This window comes from Schistocerca gregaria, chromosome 4 (genome assembly GCF_023897955.1).
Source record: "Schistocerca gregaria isolate iqSchGreg1 chromosome 4, iqSchGreg1.2, whole genome shotgun sequence".
Lineage (NCBI taxonomy): Eukaryota > Metazoa > Arthropoda > Insecta > Orthoptera > Acrididae > Schistocerca > Schistocerca gregaria.
The window spans coordinates 448,755,705-448,770,366 of record NC_064923.1 but is presented as its reverse complement, the minus strand read 5'-3'; the positions used below and the strand labels follow the sequence as shown (position 1 = coordinate 448,770,366).

General features: G+C 41.2%; 1 protein-coding gene across 1 annotated transcript in view; it reads right to left on the bottom strand.

The window, feature by feature from the left end:
* Positions 1-1,403: 1,403 nt before the first annotated feature.
* LOC126267107 (facilitated trehalose transporter Tret1-like) overlaps positions 1,404-14,662 on the bottom strand; it is a 107,988-nt gene continuing 94,729 nt past the window's right edge. Inside the window, exon 5 of the mRNA XM_049972005.1 lies at positions 1,404-5,364. Coding sequence (XP_049827962.1) covers positions 5,017-5,364 — 348 coding nt within the window. The 3' untranslated portion in view covers positions 1,404-5,016. The remainder of the gene's footprint in view (positions 5,365-14,662) is intronic.

Sequence of the window (14,662 nt, the reverse complement as noted above, 5' to 3'; positions counted from 1 at the left end):
GGCCAACACCGCGCTTCCTGGTGTGTCCGCTGTGCCGTGAGTGTGATCATTGCTTGTACAGCCCTCTCGCAGTGTCCGGAGCAAGTATCGTGGGTCTGACACACCGGTGTCAATGTGTTCTTTTTTCCATTTCCAGGAGTGTAGTTCAGAACACACGAACGGTCCAGGAACGCTGTGTAGAACACGAAAGACACACCCGTCTGCGGCAACCTTTAAAATCAGCAGTAGCAGAACATTACATTTCCATGGGACGTTCAATGGAATATAATAATACCAAAATTTTAGCACCGGATTCCAGCTTCTGGAACTCTGTAATTAAACAATCCGTGGAAATACGTCTTGCTGATAATTTAATGAATCGTGATAACGGTTTTCAGCTGGATAAAAATTGGGATCCAATTATTAAAATTATGCGTTCACAACCGAATCGACGTGCTTATTCGATACTTAGCGATTAGATTGTTCTTATTTCACCATTAAGGGCAGCACACACAACTTGGCTGCCTCGCGCGTGTCACCTCCTAATCCATGCGCCGTAAACCACCAGTAAGATTCGCATGCGCGGAATTCATTATAAATGCCATGGCTGCATCAGGTCTCTTCAGTACTTCGTCTACTCACCTGAGGATGTCCGGACGTCTCTGGGCCGAAGTATCGTGGCAGAATGTTGATGGGATCCGGCTGCAAACCAGAAAATTACTGGAAGAAGAAATACGCGGGGAAAATTTCAGAATTCACAATACGTAAGTACTTGTAGAACTAAATCTTTGAGGGTGTGTCGTGGTCATGTCTGGGGAACTCAGTTACTAAGAGGCAAAAACTCTCATTCTCGTCTAGATCTTGCGCGCTGCTTTAATCTGCCAAGAAAATTCAGATCTCATCAAGTTTCGTGTAACGATTACATTTTATTTCCATTTAATTTTGCCCCACGGTACTTCCAGACCAGTAATTTCACCACATGTATATTAAAAGTTATTAATATATAGGTATTATTAATTCTATTCGTGAGGTATTTCGATATCGCAGTGAATGTAGTTATGTTAAGAATTTACAGTTACGTAGCTGTGTTCTTACATAGTTGACACTGAAAAGATGTGTAACATGTTATGTCAACAACTATCTTAATTCAGTTTTACAGTTTTTAAATAAAAAATGAAATTATCAACAGAAGAATGTAATTCCTCATACTTCAGTTATCATCTCTTTTTCCCAAAGATTGTACTAGTAATTCATTAGCAGGATGAAGTTTCGTATTGCTAACACTGATGTAATAACGTCATGGAAACAGTTGCAGTCATAAGACGTGTTATCAGTACAAAGAGACTTTACTTTCATCACATTTCAAACGTTTGCTGATATTTATTCCAAAAAATGAGGGCGTTGAAAATAACCCCTACTATAACTTCATGTTTATGAAAAACTAAATTTATTGGTTTTAATATCTTACAGAAAATTGTATACTGTCCATACAAAAACAGCGCATAGGAACATAGACACGGTCAAATACTGGTACACATAATGTCACTATGTGAACTAGTCAGGCTTAAAAGAGTTTTTAGGAACATTATTGTTAACCTACGGCAATACAAGATCAGTATCAATACAGGAAAAAGGCTTCGTGATGTAGGTAGCATACTGCTATTGCAATACTGTCCCAGTTTCCGCCTCCTCTCGAATGTTTCCTTGTCGTATAATCTTCGTTATTGTTTCAGTCAACCTGTCTTGCAGTTTTTCCTTCTTGATACGGCGAACCACGAATATGTCTAGTTTATCATTTTTTGGAGTAACTGAGACATCATTGTCAACGAGATGTCAGAGAGATACGAAAACGCAATCATATTTCTGTCTCTGATTTATTGCAAGACAAATTAGTCTGTTTCCAGTTTTTCGTAATCGTGCACATCCAGAAGAAAAGTGCTCATTTAGTGTTGTGAAGACAGAATATGTTTTCCTTCTAGCATTTCATAAGACACCATTATGAGATGAAGATAATTCAGGAGGTGTAGAGAGCTCAAACGACAGGAGCATTGCTGAGAGTGAATTAAAATTCATGCACTGTAAAAATGTATGAAGAAAAAGTTGTTTATTTGATTTGGTATCCAATTCGGCTTACAGATGGTATTAATAACGCGAGTGTAGTTTATGTAAGCAGTTGATTTCATTGGTCTACTGGCTGTGGATGAAGCGCGGTAGTGTCATATGAGATTGGCTCGCATTTTCTGTTGATTCACTTCATCTCTATTTAAAGCAAGTTTTTCACGGCAGATTTCTTCAAGTAAACCAACTGTAATTGTTAGACTGCCGCTCAAAGGGGATAGTATACAGTGTTTTCGACTTACAGAAAATAAGGTTAAAGGAGAACATAACAGTCTGAATTTAGATAGGTCTCAATAAGAAGCGCGTATTCTCTACAAATTTAAAGAACTGACCAACGTATGGCTACTATTATCTTCCGATCAGTTAAGGTGTGGTTGAAGCAAGCATTAAAATTCTGCACTGAGGAAACATGGGACTGAATCGGAGTATATACTTTCGTAACGGTCTGAAGAGCTGCTGATTTTTATATACGAGTTTACTAAATTACTGAAGCTGAGAATTCTACAGTGTGTTTCGTGTTACGGGAAAAATATATCCTAGAAATGGAGGGGGACTGAATGGTTGAAATAGTGTACGATGAGAAAAAATTTACATTCCACCCAAGAGTTGTAATATGAGGAAGCATAACTGTTCCATGGGATTACATCATATGGTTCATGTCTAAACGGTAGAATGAGAAGAAAAAAATCCTTGCGAAATTACTTGTGATAACATGTAAGGTTATGAGTCAGAGAATTCACTGCTTACGACTAGCTTACACTGTGATTAACTGAGTGCAATCGTTGGTTCTTAGTGTTTATGCCACTGTATGGCAGTTGGAAGAATGGCTTGTGTACAGGTGTGAATTTTCAGGATTTTGTGTTCTGCTATATTTCACACGACCACATTTATGACTAGAATAATAAGCAGCAGAACTGACGGGGTGCTTCGGAGGGAGTGTTCGATATCAAGAAAACTAAATGTACCTCCAAAGAAGTTCCTTAATTACATTTGGTAACGAAAATAAGAAGTTCAATGGGCACTGAAGTCCAGAATACGCAAATATCACGACAAAGTCAAGACATTTAATAATAACATTTAGAATGACCTAAAGGAGAAGACAACTGTCAAACGCAGTTCATTAGGAGTCTCCAAAGGAAGCGTGGGGTGTATACCAAAGAAGTTGTGCACAAGCGGTCCGTGCTGTGCACCACTGATTATTGCTCATTTTTTGAGAATTTTTTTTCAAAGAAAAAAGAAGAGATCCACGATTTGCAATGTGCTTGCAGATTACCGCAGATGCTGTTCCTGTAAGAAGACGTTGGCAGAAGGACGAGTGTAAATGTGGGATAATCGTTTTCACATATGATTGTGTGTGTGTGTGTGTGTGTGTGTGTGTGTGTGTGTGTGTGTGTAGCCGTGTGGCATGAAATCACTAGCCTGACTGAGGAATTCAGAAAAAAAACAATATGAAGGCGGAAATTTTGCGTGAAAAATAAAGCATGTGTTATGAAGAGAAACAGATATCAGTTACAGATTCCCTTAACTCTGTGTCACACTGTGGGCTCTGAAGTTGCACGCCTCGTTGATGAAACTGGTTCCTCGCACCCTGTTGCTGCCGTCGTACAATACCTTATCTTACGTAGTTATCACTCATATCGGCGATTAGCAGTGTCGGGCTTACGATAACGATGCTAATATCAACTGAGAGAAAATTCATCTTAAATGGATCTAGTACTGCAGGAAGAGCCAGTCTGGTAGAATACTTCAGAACACCAACAGAAATTTAATGCGATGTGGTATCCAATATTCCCAAAATTTGATTTTTCCCGTTAATGATTAAGAGCACGTTGAAGTACAATTAGCTGTCCCATCACACACCTGCCCTGAATTAGTGTGTCAAGTGTCTGTGATCTCAGTGATTTGGCTGCTTCTTGGTGAACATATTTCCACTGTTGTGTTTCAGACAGTTGGTGGCTTTGCGATGGCTGACCTGAAACAGTAGCTTATTTAAGTAAAACTTTATTCTAAATCTGGAAAACTGCTGCAGAGACGCACCAGACGTTGAAGCAAGCACTTGGAGACAACGCTTTGGCAAGACACAGACTTACGACTGGTATAGGCTTTTCAAAATAGGCGAACGTCTAGTGATAACGAGGACTTTTCCAGTCGGCAGTCAACTTGTATCACTCCAGGAAACGTTCGGCAAACGGAGGATCTGATTCTGCAAGTTCGTAGACAGGCTGTCAAGACCTCTCTAACACCTTGGGAATACGTTATGGTATACGTTAACGTATTGTATGAGAAAAGTTGAACATGAGAAGTATTGCGAAGAAATTTGTGCCACAACTGCTTCAAGACGATCAGAAGGATATTGCGAGAAAGTCTGCAAAGAACCTAAGAAGCTGCTTCAAGATGCTCCAGACCTTCTTTCGTAGATTGCCACTGGTGATGAAAGTGGGTCTTTTTTTTTTTTTTTTTTTTTTTTTTTTTTTTTTTTTTTTTTTTTTTTGCTAAGACGCTGAAACTAAGTGGCAGTCGTATCAATGAAAGAGCCCTCTTCACCTAGGCCAAAAACGGGTGAAGCATCAGGAGTAAACGTAAATCCCTGCTGATCTGCTCTTTATATACATATATATCGACTTGTAGAATGATCGTTTATAAAAATGGAGGAACTTATATTTTCACTGGAGACGGCCAGGTAAGCCTACGATCTCTTGCAATAAATAATCTCTTTGCAGCAAATACAATAAAGTGGTGTGGTTGATATTTTGTATGAATGTAAAATATAATGCGAATGATAACGCTTCTTCAGCAGCGCCGAAAAGTCTAGAATGTCGAAAGGCTATCACAGTCAAGAGATGGGCGACACTTTTCATTATACTGGGCGCATCAGAGTTTGTCATATTGTAGAGTATTGGCGTGCCTCGGAGTGCAGGCTCACACTTTTATCTTCTCCCTCTCCTCTTTGGTGGCGGTCTCGTCTTCAGTGCGTCCAGGCTTGATGCCCGCTATCTCCAACGCCACCTCCTCCGCCAGCCGCCCTTTGGTCTCAGGAACGAACCTCCACACGTAGAACACGGCGAATGCGCAGAAAATGGCGAACATCCAGAAGGACACGCACAGCTCGAAGTGGGTGGACATGGCGTGGTATGTCTTGAGCGTGGCAAAAGCCGATCCGCAGTTGACAATGGACAACACCGACATGGCGATGCCCTTGACGCGAGGACGGAACACCTCGCTGCAGACCGTCCATATGAGGGCGCCTGGACCCATCGTCATGCATACCTGTCGATCAGAAACATGAATTAGCCTCAGGACACAATGGGGAGCCTTACTGACATTTCGACGATGTCTCACTTGAATTTAGTGTTAACGTGCAGCTGATGACCCTAGTCGTGAATGCAATTTTGTTTCTTAAAGCTACACAGTTGTCTGTTGTATTTTTGGGTGCTGATTTCAGGTCAAGTACTTAAAACGTTTACTTCCATTTACAATGTGGCTATTTATGGATTACACCAACACCAGCACTGTGTAAAGTGCTACAAAAAGTTATTTTATTTTATAGGCTATAACAAAGCTATCTGTCTGTACCACAATCGAAGAAAAACGACTGTGCCACAGAGTTGTAGCTGTCTTATAGCCTACAAAATAAAACAAATTTTTGTAGCACGCTACATTGCAAAACATCACAAAACAATGCTGGCGTTAATGTAATGAACAAATAGCCGTTAGTTTAATGAATAAATAGCCACAGTGAGGAAAGGAATCAGAATCTCTGGCCACACAGAATGACAAAAGTTAGAGGAAAAAAAGTGCTGTTAGGTTCTCTTGTGAACCCAAAGAAATACTCCTGCCTTCATCCCACATAAAACTTGAAATTATGATACTACTTATTATAGACCTACCAAAAGCATGCGGCAAGTAAGTTTCCAAGCCTATCAGAGAATAAGCTGAAAGATAGAGTTTTCTTTCCCCCCCCCCCCCTCCCCCAAGATTCGAAAATTGAAGAGAGACGAAACATTTGAACACAAAATGAAAGACATTAACTAATCAGCTTGCATATGCTTTAAAAGAAGTGTCTTCAAGTTACTCGGCAGTTGCAAAGACCCTGTTTACGTGAATTTAGTAAAAAAAAATGAAATTTTTGACTCTGCAGCGGAGTGTGCTCTGGCAGATTAAAAATGTGTGCCGGACCGAGACTCGAACTCGGGACCTTTGCCAGGAAGTTTCATACCAGCGCACACTCCACTACAAAGTCAAAAAGCCATGTCTCTGCAGTATCCTCACTTCCAGGAGGCTAGTTCTGCAAGTTTAGCAGGAGAGCTTTTGTGAAGTTTGGAAGGTAGGAGACGAGGTACTGGCGGAATTGATGCTGTGAGGACGGGGCGTGAGTCGTGCTTGGGTAGCTCAGTTGGTAGAGCACTTGCCCGCGAAAGGCAAAGGTCTCCTGTTCGAGTCTCGGTCCGGCACACCGTTTTAATCTGCCAGGAAGTTAAAAAAAACCATGTTGGGTAACTTCAAAGTAGTGCGTGACACAGTAACCTTGAAGCTGCACTTCCTGCGCTCTCAACTATTTTGCAGACAACCTAGGTGCTGTAAGTGAGGAACAGACAGAAAGGTTCTGACAAGGCATTAAAGAAATCGAACAGAAGTATCAGGACCGATGGGACACTAATATTTTGGCTTACTATTGTTGGATGGTGCACAGAGAGTAACGAGACGGAAACGGTACTTTGAAGGGAAAAAGAAAAGTAAACGTAAAGATTTATGGTTTCATATTACTTTTGGAGAACATAATACGTCACTAAAAGTACCTTATTTTAGTGTATTTCTTTAGAAATAGTTTTTTTATGAATGTACAGATTTTTAACTAGCTGTAGCCGAGACTCCGTATGTACGGAATTTATTTTTGACATGTAAATCTTCTTTGTATACAATGTTTAAAGTAGTATGATTGGAGATATGGAAAAAGAGATTGTTTGTTTCACTAACACAGGAGAGAGCCACGTAGAGCTGGGGACGCAAAAAGTAACTTCTATTGCGGTCCAGGGTTCACACCTACAACACGCAGTATCTAGCCTTGTGCTTTGTGTTTGGTCATGACATAACGTAAGCTCACTGGGAATTGTAAATGTTTAAAGCGAAATAGTAAATTTTGAAGACTAAGTGGAATTCGGTGTACGAACATTTACTAGCCTGCTCCACTTCTCGTCAAAATGTCCACTTCTATGATGTTACGTTGCAGAGAAGTAACTTGAAGCTTCTGTGAGTGGAAGGTTCTGAGGAGCGAGATAATGCATGACACTATCGAACAGATTTACTGTGGACCTCGCTTTCCGAAGGAGTATCCAAATAGCATGTTAAAGCCTGATGTTCTAGAGCCACAGCAAGCGTCGCCTAACGATGTGCATTGGATTCTTGAGACTATATGGTCCTCAGTCTTTTTGCGTTTCTGGCGTATTGAGAAAGACTTGACTATTTTCAAGGCATTTTTATTTGTAAGCAAAACGAAATAAAAATGTAATCAGTAGGCACTAAAATCACAAAGAAAACGTAATAAATTCTTTTTCCTAGCAGAGGATACAAATAAAACCCACCGAAAGAAACAAAGCAATATCGTTAAGTTTTTAATACACAAAGCGAAATCAGTAAATCCATATATATGGACAAGCAAATTCAATATTATTTGGTATTCATGGACATAACATTACAGTCCTTAACTTTGTCATTGACGTACATTTTCGAAAATACCTTTGTCACTGAATTGAAAAAAAAAAACCTAACAGTGCCATGTATTGGTTCTTTGGCGTATTACGAACCTAACGGCGCTGTATTGGTTCTGTGGTGTACTCCATCGTGATGATTAAACATCCAAACTGCTAAGCTGAGCAGATGATTTTTGATAAAACTTTAAATTACAATACATTTTCTCCTGTGATCCGATTATCATGAAATGAAGCCTATATGTTGCCCCAAGGTACGCTGTAGTTACTTGTGAAAGCCCCAATAAAATTGGTTTTGTAGCTTCGGAGATCAGCATATTCAAACAAACAGACAGTCAAAATTTTATTATCAGTGTGGGTATAGATATGAATTTTCAGAATCAACGCTACTTGGTGAGAAAACTCTCTTGCAATTTCTTAACTTACATATAAAAAAACACTAGGATCATCTAACGTGATTTTTTTTAAATTGCTGGGTATAAATTTGCAGATATGTATAATTTTCGAGCCTCACCACGAGAACTTTAGAAACATGAAGCTGAACATATACAGATGAATTACTTAAAACTTGCACTCTATTTAGTGAGCGGTTCAAGGTATCGAAAAAAGGTTTTTGGCAAATAATAGCAGGCATAGATACTGAAGCTGGCATGTGTTTTTTAATGGGACGATGTACTTTGAATGCCGTCTGTTAGAAACATCTTTCGTATTATGTAACAAACCGTGAGCTGTGAGTCACTATCATGACGCAAAGACTTTTAGAGTCCATGCTTTCGTCAGGAAATTTTAACGTTTGGTATGCAGTATATCTGCAAGCAATGCTTTCTATGCGGAGCTTAGTCAATCAATCAGATGCCTTGGCAATGAGTTTTGATAGAGCTGCATTGTGCTCATTTTCTACTTCCTCTTCGAGCCTGCGAGACGTTGTTTGTACCGTGCTGCACGCTGACGATTTCAGACAGTTCGGACGTTTTGTCTTGTGAATGATTTGTGATGAACGTTTTTAAACTTTAGGTTTCAAGGAGTTCGGATGGGAACGTTACTTGCTTGTGTTGCAATGGCGTGACTTCAATTTACATTATTTTTCAGGTGCAACTCTGTGTCCGCGTATGCAAGGTTAGGTGGTTTTGTTCCGATCCCACCTCTGTCTGAACAAGCAAATATCAATAACGGTCTTTCTTTAGTCGTCTGTGAATGTAGATCAACTTTCGCTTTACATCCTCTCACACTAAATAATATTACCGGAATATGAGAGTGTATGGGATGCATTTTCTTCTCTTTGTGAATATGTGGTATTGATATCGATGCGATCCAATTGAGGACTTTTGTGTCTACGGTTCATGAAATTTTGTGTTTATTTTGAACTAGCCTCTTAGCTGCGGTTTCGCCATCATACACGTACGGCACATACAGGATGTTCCACATAAAACCAGCACGCCTCATGTACCAGCTAATCTTCTCCAGTCGAATTGCTTGTGAAGTGGCAACACTGTCTCGAATGTTGGCTAACTGTGTTTTATTGGAAAGTTGTCCGCCCCCGGTAGCTGAGTGATGCCGGCACGGTAGCTCAGCGTGTTCGGTCAGAGAGCTGGTTGGCCTCTGTAATAAAAAACTGAGTGCAAGGACGAACAACGAACATGAACGGATGTCATGTGCCGTCCGCAACGACCAAACACAACAGGAAAAAAAGTGGTCAGCGCGACGGAATGTCAATCCTAAGGGGACCGGGTTCGATTCCCAGCTGGATCGGAGATTTTCTCCACTCAGGGACTGGGTGTTGTGTTGTCCTAATCATCATCATTCCATCCCAATCGACGAGCAAGTCGCCGAAGTGACGTCAAATCGAAAGACTTGCACCCGACGAACGGTCTACCCGACGGGAAGCCCTAGCCACACGACATTTTTTTTATTGGAAAATTGAGTGTAGATGTTTGTTGGTGCGTCTATTGTTGTGAGAAGTTCCTATTGTTGAGTTGTTACAGAAATGAGACAGTTTGCATTAGACCAACGAATCGATCATGTGGAGTGTTCCGTAAAGACAGGCTCCATGAAGGAATGTAAAGAGATTCATGCGAAATATCCTGGTAGGGGACTCCCCACGACCAGCATATTCACATGTACAAGAAATGTAGAGCGGTAAGAAAAGGCGACAGTCAGTAAGGACCCCTAAGACTATAGACAGAATTTGCATGAACATTACGAGAAGTCCCCCCATGTCAGTATGGGGGTTATCGCAGCAACTTGGCGTATTCGTACATCATGTCATCGTGTACTAAAATATAAGAAATTAAAATCCTATCGTGTCAGAGTTGTGAAAGAGTTGAAATCTGAAGGTCAGGGAAAAAGAGTTAGTTATTGAAACTGGCTGTTAACATTAATTCCTAACGAAGTTGGAATTGTATATTAATATCTTCAGCTCCTGATGGGCGTTAATATATATCAACGGGTACAGGTGAAAATCTGCTTACATGGCAGACGCTCTATCCATCTGGGCCACCGGGGGCAAAGAGGATAGTGCGACTGCAGGGACTATGTCGCGCATACACCATATCCATATACGTGTATAGTTCTGGCAATACCGTACATGACCTTCTTCTTCTGTGCGGATGCACACATTTTCCCGATCTCTTACGGGATTTGGTAAGAATGTCTTCCAGGAGTAATGAATGTGTTGGGTAGGGACACTACGAATGTAGTGTGTGGACATATAAGGTGAGAATGTGGGTCTCGCGGGACGCGTGAGCGAGCTAGTCGCTGCAGTCCCACTATCCTCTGTGCCCTTGCTGGCTCAGCTGGATAGAGTGTCTGCCATGTAAGAAGGAGATCCCGGGTTCGAGTCCCGGTCAGGGCACACATTTTCACCTGTCCCCGTTGATATATATCAACGCCCGCCAGCAGCTGAAGGAATTAATATGTAATTCTAATTTCGTTCTAGACGGCTGCGGGTCATCAATCGTGTCTGTTCTTTCGGACATGTCCGAAAGAACAGACACCGTATCCATATAAGTATATTGAATTCCTAACGGTTACTGCATATCAGATGAGGCCTGGTTTCATTTGTCGGGTTATGTAAACTCCCTGAATTGCAGATACTGGTTGCAGGAGAACCCATATATTCTATATGAAGACTTCTCACTCAGAAGATAGGTGTTTGGTGTGCGCCGTCTGGCAGGCGAATTATTGGACCCATGTTTTTCAATTATACCTTAAACACTGTCAGATATCTAGAGATCTTTGACTCTTTCGATGCACAGTTAACACATGCAGAGAAGTTATGTTCAGTGTTCCGAAAAGATGGAGCAATCGGTCACACATCCAACCGAAGTATGGCACACATCACCAAGTGTCAGTAAAGGCCTCTGGCGCTTAGGGTAGCAGGATCTGACCTCTTGTGACTATTATTTATGAGGCACAGTAAAATACAAAGTGTATGTTGATAACCCATGCACAATAGATGATATTAAACGGAGCATTACGAGAGAAGTTAACAACATCATGCCTACAGAATTACAGCGTGTTGCTAGTAATGTGATCACTCGAAGTCAGGGATGCCTGGAGGCCCATTGCAGGTAACTGCATGTTTTCTTAAAGTTACTGTTACCTATAGTTTTTCTTAGTTCATTGATACTTAAATCTCGGGCGTGAGGCGTACCGCTTTTATATGGGACACGCTGTATATTTTTCACAACTCTTCTTTCCACCTCCTCTTGTCCATGTTCTCCTCATCTGTCTCTCATTTCTTGTTCCGCCACATCTCTTTCCATCTCCTCCTGCCCGTCTCTTTGTCCAGCGCCTTCTCCCCCTCCTCCCCATTATTCCTTTTGAACCTGACCACTACCTCTCTCCAACTTCTATGTGCCACCTACACCTTTCTCTGCTTCCCCTCTCTCTCCACATCTGTCTCTCATTTCTTGTTCCGCCACATCTCTTTCCATCTCCTCCTGCCCGTCTCTTTTTCCAGCGCCTTCTCCCCCTCCTCCCCATTATTCCTTTTGAACCTGACCACTACCTCTCTGCAACTTCTATGTGCCACCTACACCTTTCTCTGCTTCCCCTCTCTCTCCACATCCTTCTCCCTCTTCCTTTGTCCATCTTCTCGTCTGTCTCTCATTTCATCTCTTCCATCCCCCATATCTCTGTCCATCTTCTCCTCCCCCACTTTCGATTCACTTCCTCCTTCGCCTCTGAGAGTCTCCACCTCCTTCTCTATCTGTCCGACTTCATCTCTCTTGTCTCATTATCCTACTTTCTTTTCCAGTGGATGCCTTCCGATTAGCTAGCATTCACTCTCGTTCGTCAGAAAACAAGTGCATCAAATCGTCTTGATGTTCCAATAAGTGTTTCTTTAGCTCGTAATAGTGTGATGGCATACTAAACACTCTGCATGGCCTTTAAACGAAGCAAAAATGAAGCAGTTCGCAATCGACCCTGAACGAAGTAACTTATTCACATTTTTTTTGCACAAGTGCGTAGACACCATAGTATTCCTAATGCAGAACGTAAGTCATTTTTAACGCAAGTAGTATTGTAAGCAAGCAGCTTGGTGTGTCACCATACGACTCTGGCCTTCATTTTCCTTTTCTCCTCATCCTGCAGCCCATCTCGCTACTGTGCTGGGAGCGCTAGGCAGTAGCGTGTCCTCAGGACACAATGGGGAGCCTTACTGACATTTCGACGATGTCTCACTTGAATTTAGTGTTAACGTGCAGCTGATGACCCTAGTCGTGAATGCAATTTTGTTTCTTAAAGCTACACAGTTGTCTGTTGTATTTTTGGGTGCTGATTTCAGGTCAAGTACTTAAAACGTTTACTTCCATTTACAATGTGGCTATTTATGGATTACACCAACACCAGCACTGTGTAAAGTGCTACAAAAAGTTATTTTATTTTATAGGCTATAACAAAGCTATCTGTCTGTACCACAATCGAAGAAAAACGACTGTGCCACAGAGTTGTAGCTGTCTTATAGCCTACAAAATAAAACAAATTTTTGTAGCACGCTACATTGCAAAACATCACAAAACAATGCTGGCGTTAATGTAATGAACAAATAGCCGTTAGTTTAATGAATAAATAGCCACAGTGAGGAAAGGAATCAGAATCTCTGGCCACACAGAATGACAAAAGTTAGAGGAAAAAAAGTGCTGTTAGGTTCTCTTGTGAACCCAAAGAAATACTCCTGCCTTCATCCCACATAAAACTTGAAATTATGATACTACTTATTATAGACCTACCAAAAGCATGCGGCAAGTAAGTTTCCAAGCCTATCAGAGAATAAGCTGAAAGATAGAGTTTTCTTTCCCCCCCCCCCCCCCCCCCTCCCCCAAGATTCGAAAATTGAAGAGAGACGAAACATTTGAACACAAAATGAAAGACATTAACTAATCAGCTTGCATATGCTTTAAAAGAAGTGTCTTCAAGTTACTCGGCAGTTGCAAAGACCCTGTTTACGTGAATTTAGTAAAAAAAAATGAAATTTTTGACTCTGCAGCGGAGTGTGCTCTGGCAGATTAAAAATGTGTGCCGGACCGAGACTCGAACTCGGGACCTTTGCCAGGAAGTTTCATACCAGCGCACACTCCACTACAAAGTCAAAAAGCCATGTCTCTGCAGTATCCTCACTTCCAGGAGGCTAGTTCTGCAAGTTTAGCAGGAGAGCTTTTGTGAAGTTTGGAAGGTAGGAGACGAGGTACTGGCGGAATTGATGCTGTGAGGACGGGGCGTGAGTCGTGCTTGGGTAGCTCAGTTGGTAGAGCACTTGCCCGCGAAAGGCAAAGGTCTCCTGTTCGAGTCTCGGTCCGGCACACCGTTTTAATCTGCCAGGAAGTTAAAAAAAACCATGTTGGGTAACTTCAAAGTAGTGCGTGACACAGTAACCTTGAAGCTGCACTTCCTGCGCTCTCAACTATTTTGCAGACAACCTAGGTGCTGTAAGTGAGGAACAGACAGAAAGGTTCTGACAAGGCATTAAAGAAATCGAACAGAAGTATCAGGACCGATGGGACACTAATATTTTGGCTTACTATTGTTGGATGGTGCACAGAGAGTAACGAGACGGAAACGGTACTTTGAAGGGAAAAAGAAAAGTAAACGTAAAGATTTATGGTTTCATATTACTTTTGGAGAACATAATACGTCACTAAAAGTACCTTATTTTAGTGTATTTCTTTAGAAATAGTTTTTTTATGAATGTACAGATTTTTAACTAGCTGTAGCCGAGACTCCGTATGTACGGAATTTATTTTTGACATGTAAATCTTCTTTGTATACAATGTTTAAAGTAGTATGATTGGAGATATGGAAAAAGAGATTGTTTGTTTCACTAACACAGGAGAGAGCCACGTAGAGCTGGGGACGCAAAAAGTAACTTCTATTGCGGTCCAGGGTTCACACCTACAACACGCAGTATCTAGCCTTGTGCTTTGTGTTTGGTCATGACATAACGTAAGCTCACTGGGAATTGTAAATGTTTAAAGCGAAATAGTAAATTTTGAAGACTAAGTGGAATTCGGTGTACGAACATTTACTAGCCTGCTCCACTTCTCGTCAAAATGTCCACTTCTATGATGTTACGTTGCAGAGAAGTAACTTGAAGCTTCTGTGAGTGGAAGGTTCTGAGGAGCGAGATAATGCATGACACTATCGAACAGATTTACTGTGGACCTCGCTTTCCGAAGGAGTATCCAAATAGCATGTTAAAGCCTGATGTTCTAGAGCCACAGCAAGCGTCGCCTAACGATGTGCATTGGATTCTTGAGACTATATGGTCCTCAGTCTTTTTGCGTTTCTGGCGTATTGAGAAAGACTTGACTATTTTCAAGGCATTTTTATTTGTAAGCAAAACGAAATAAAAATGTAAT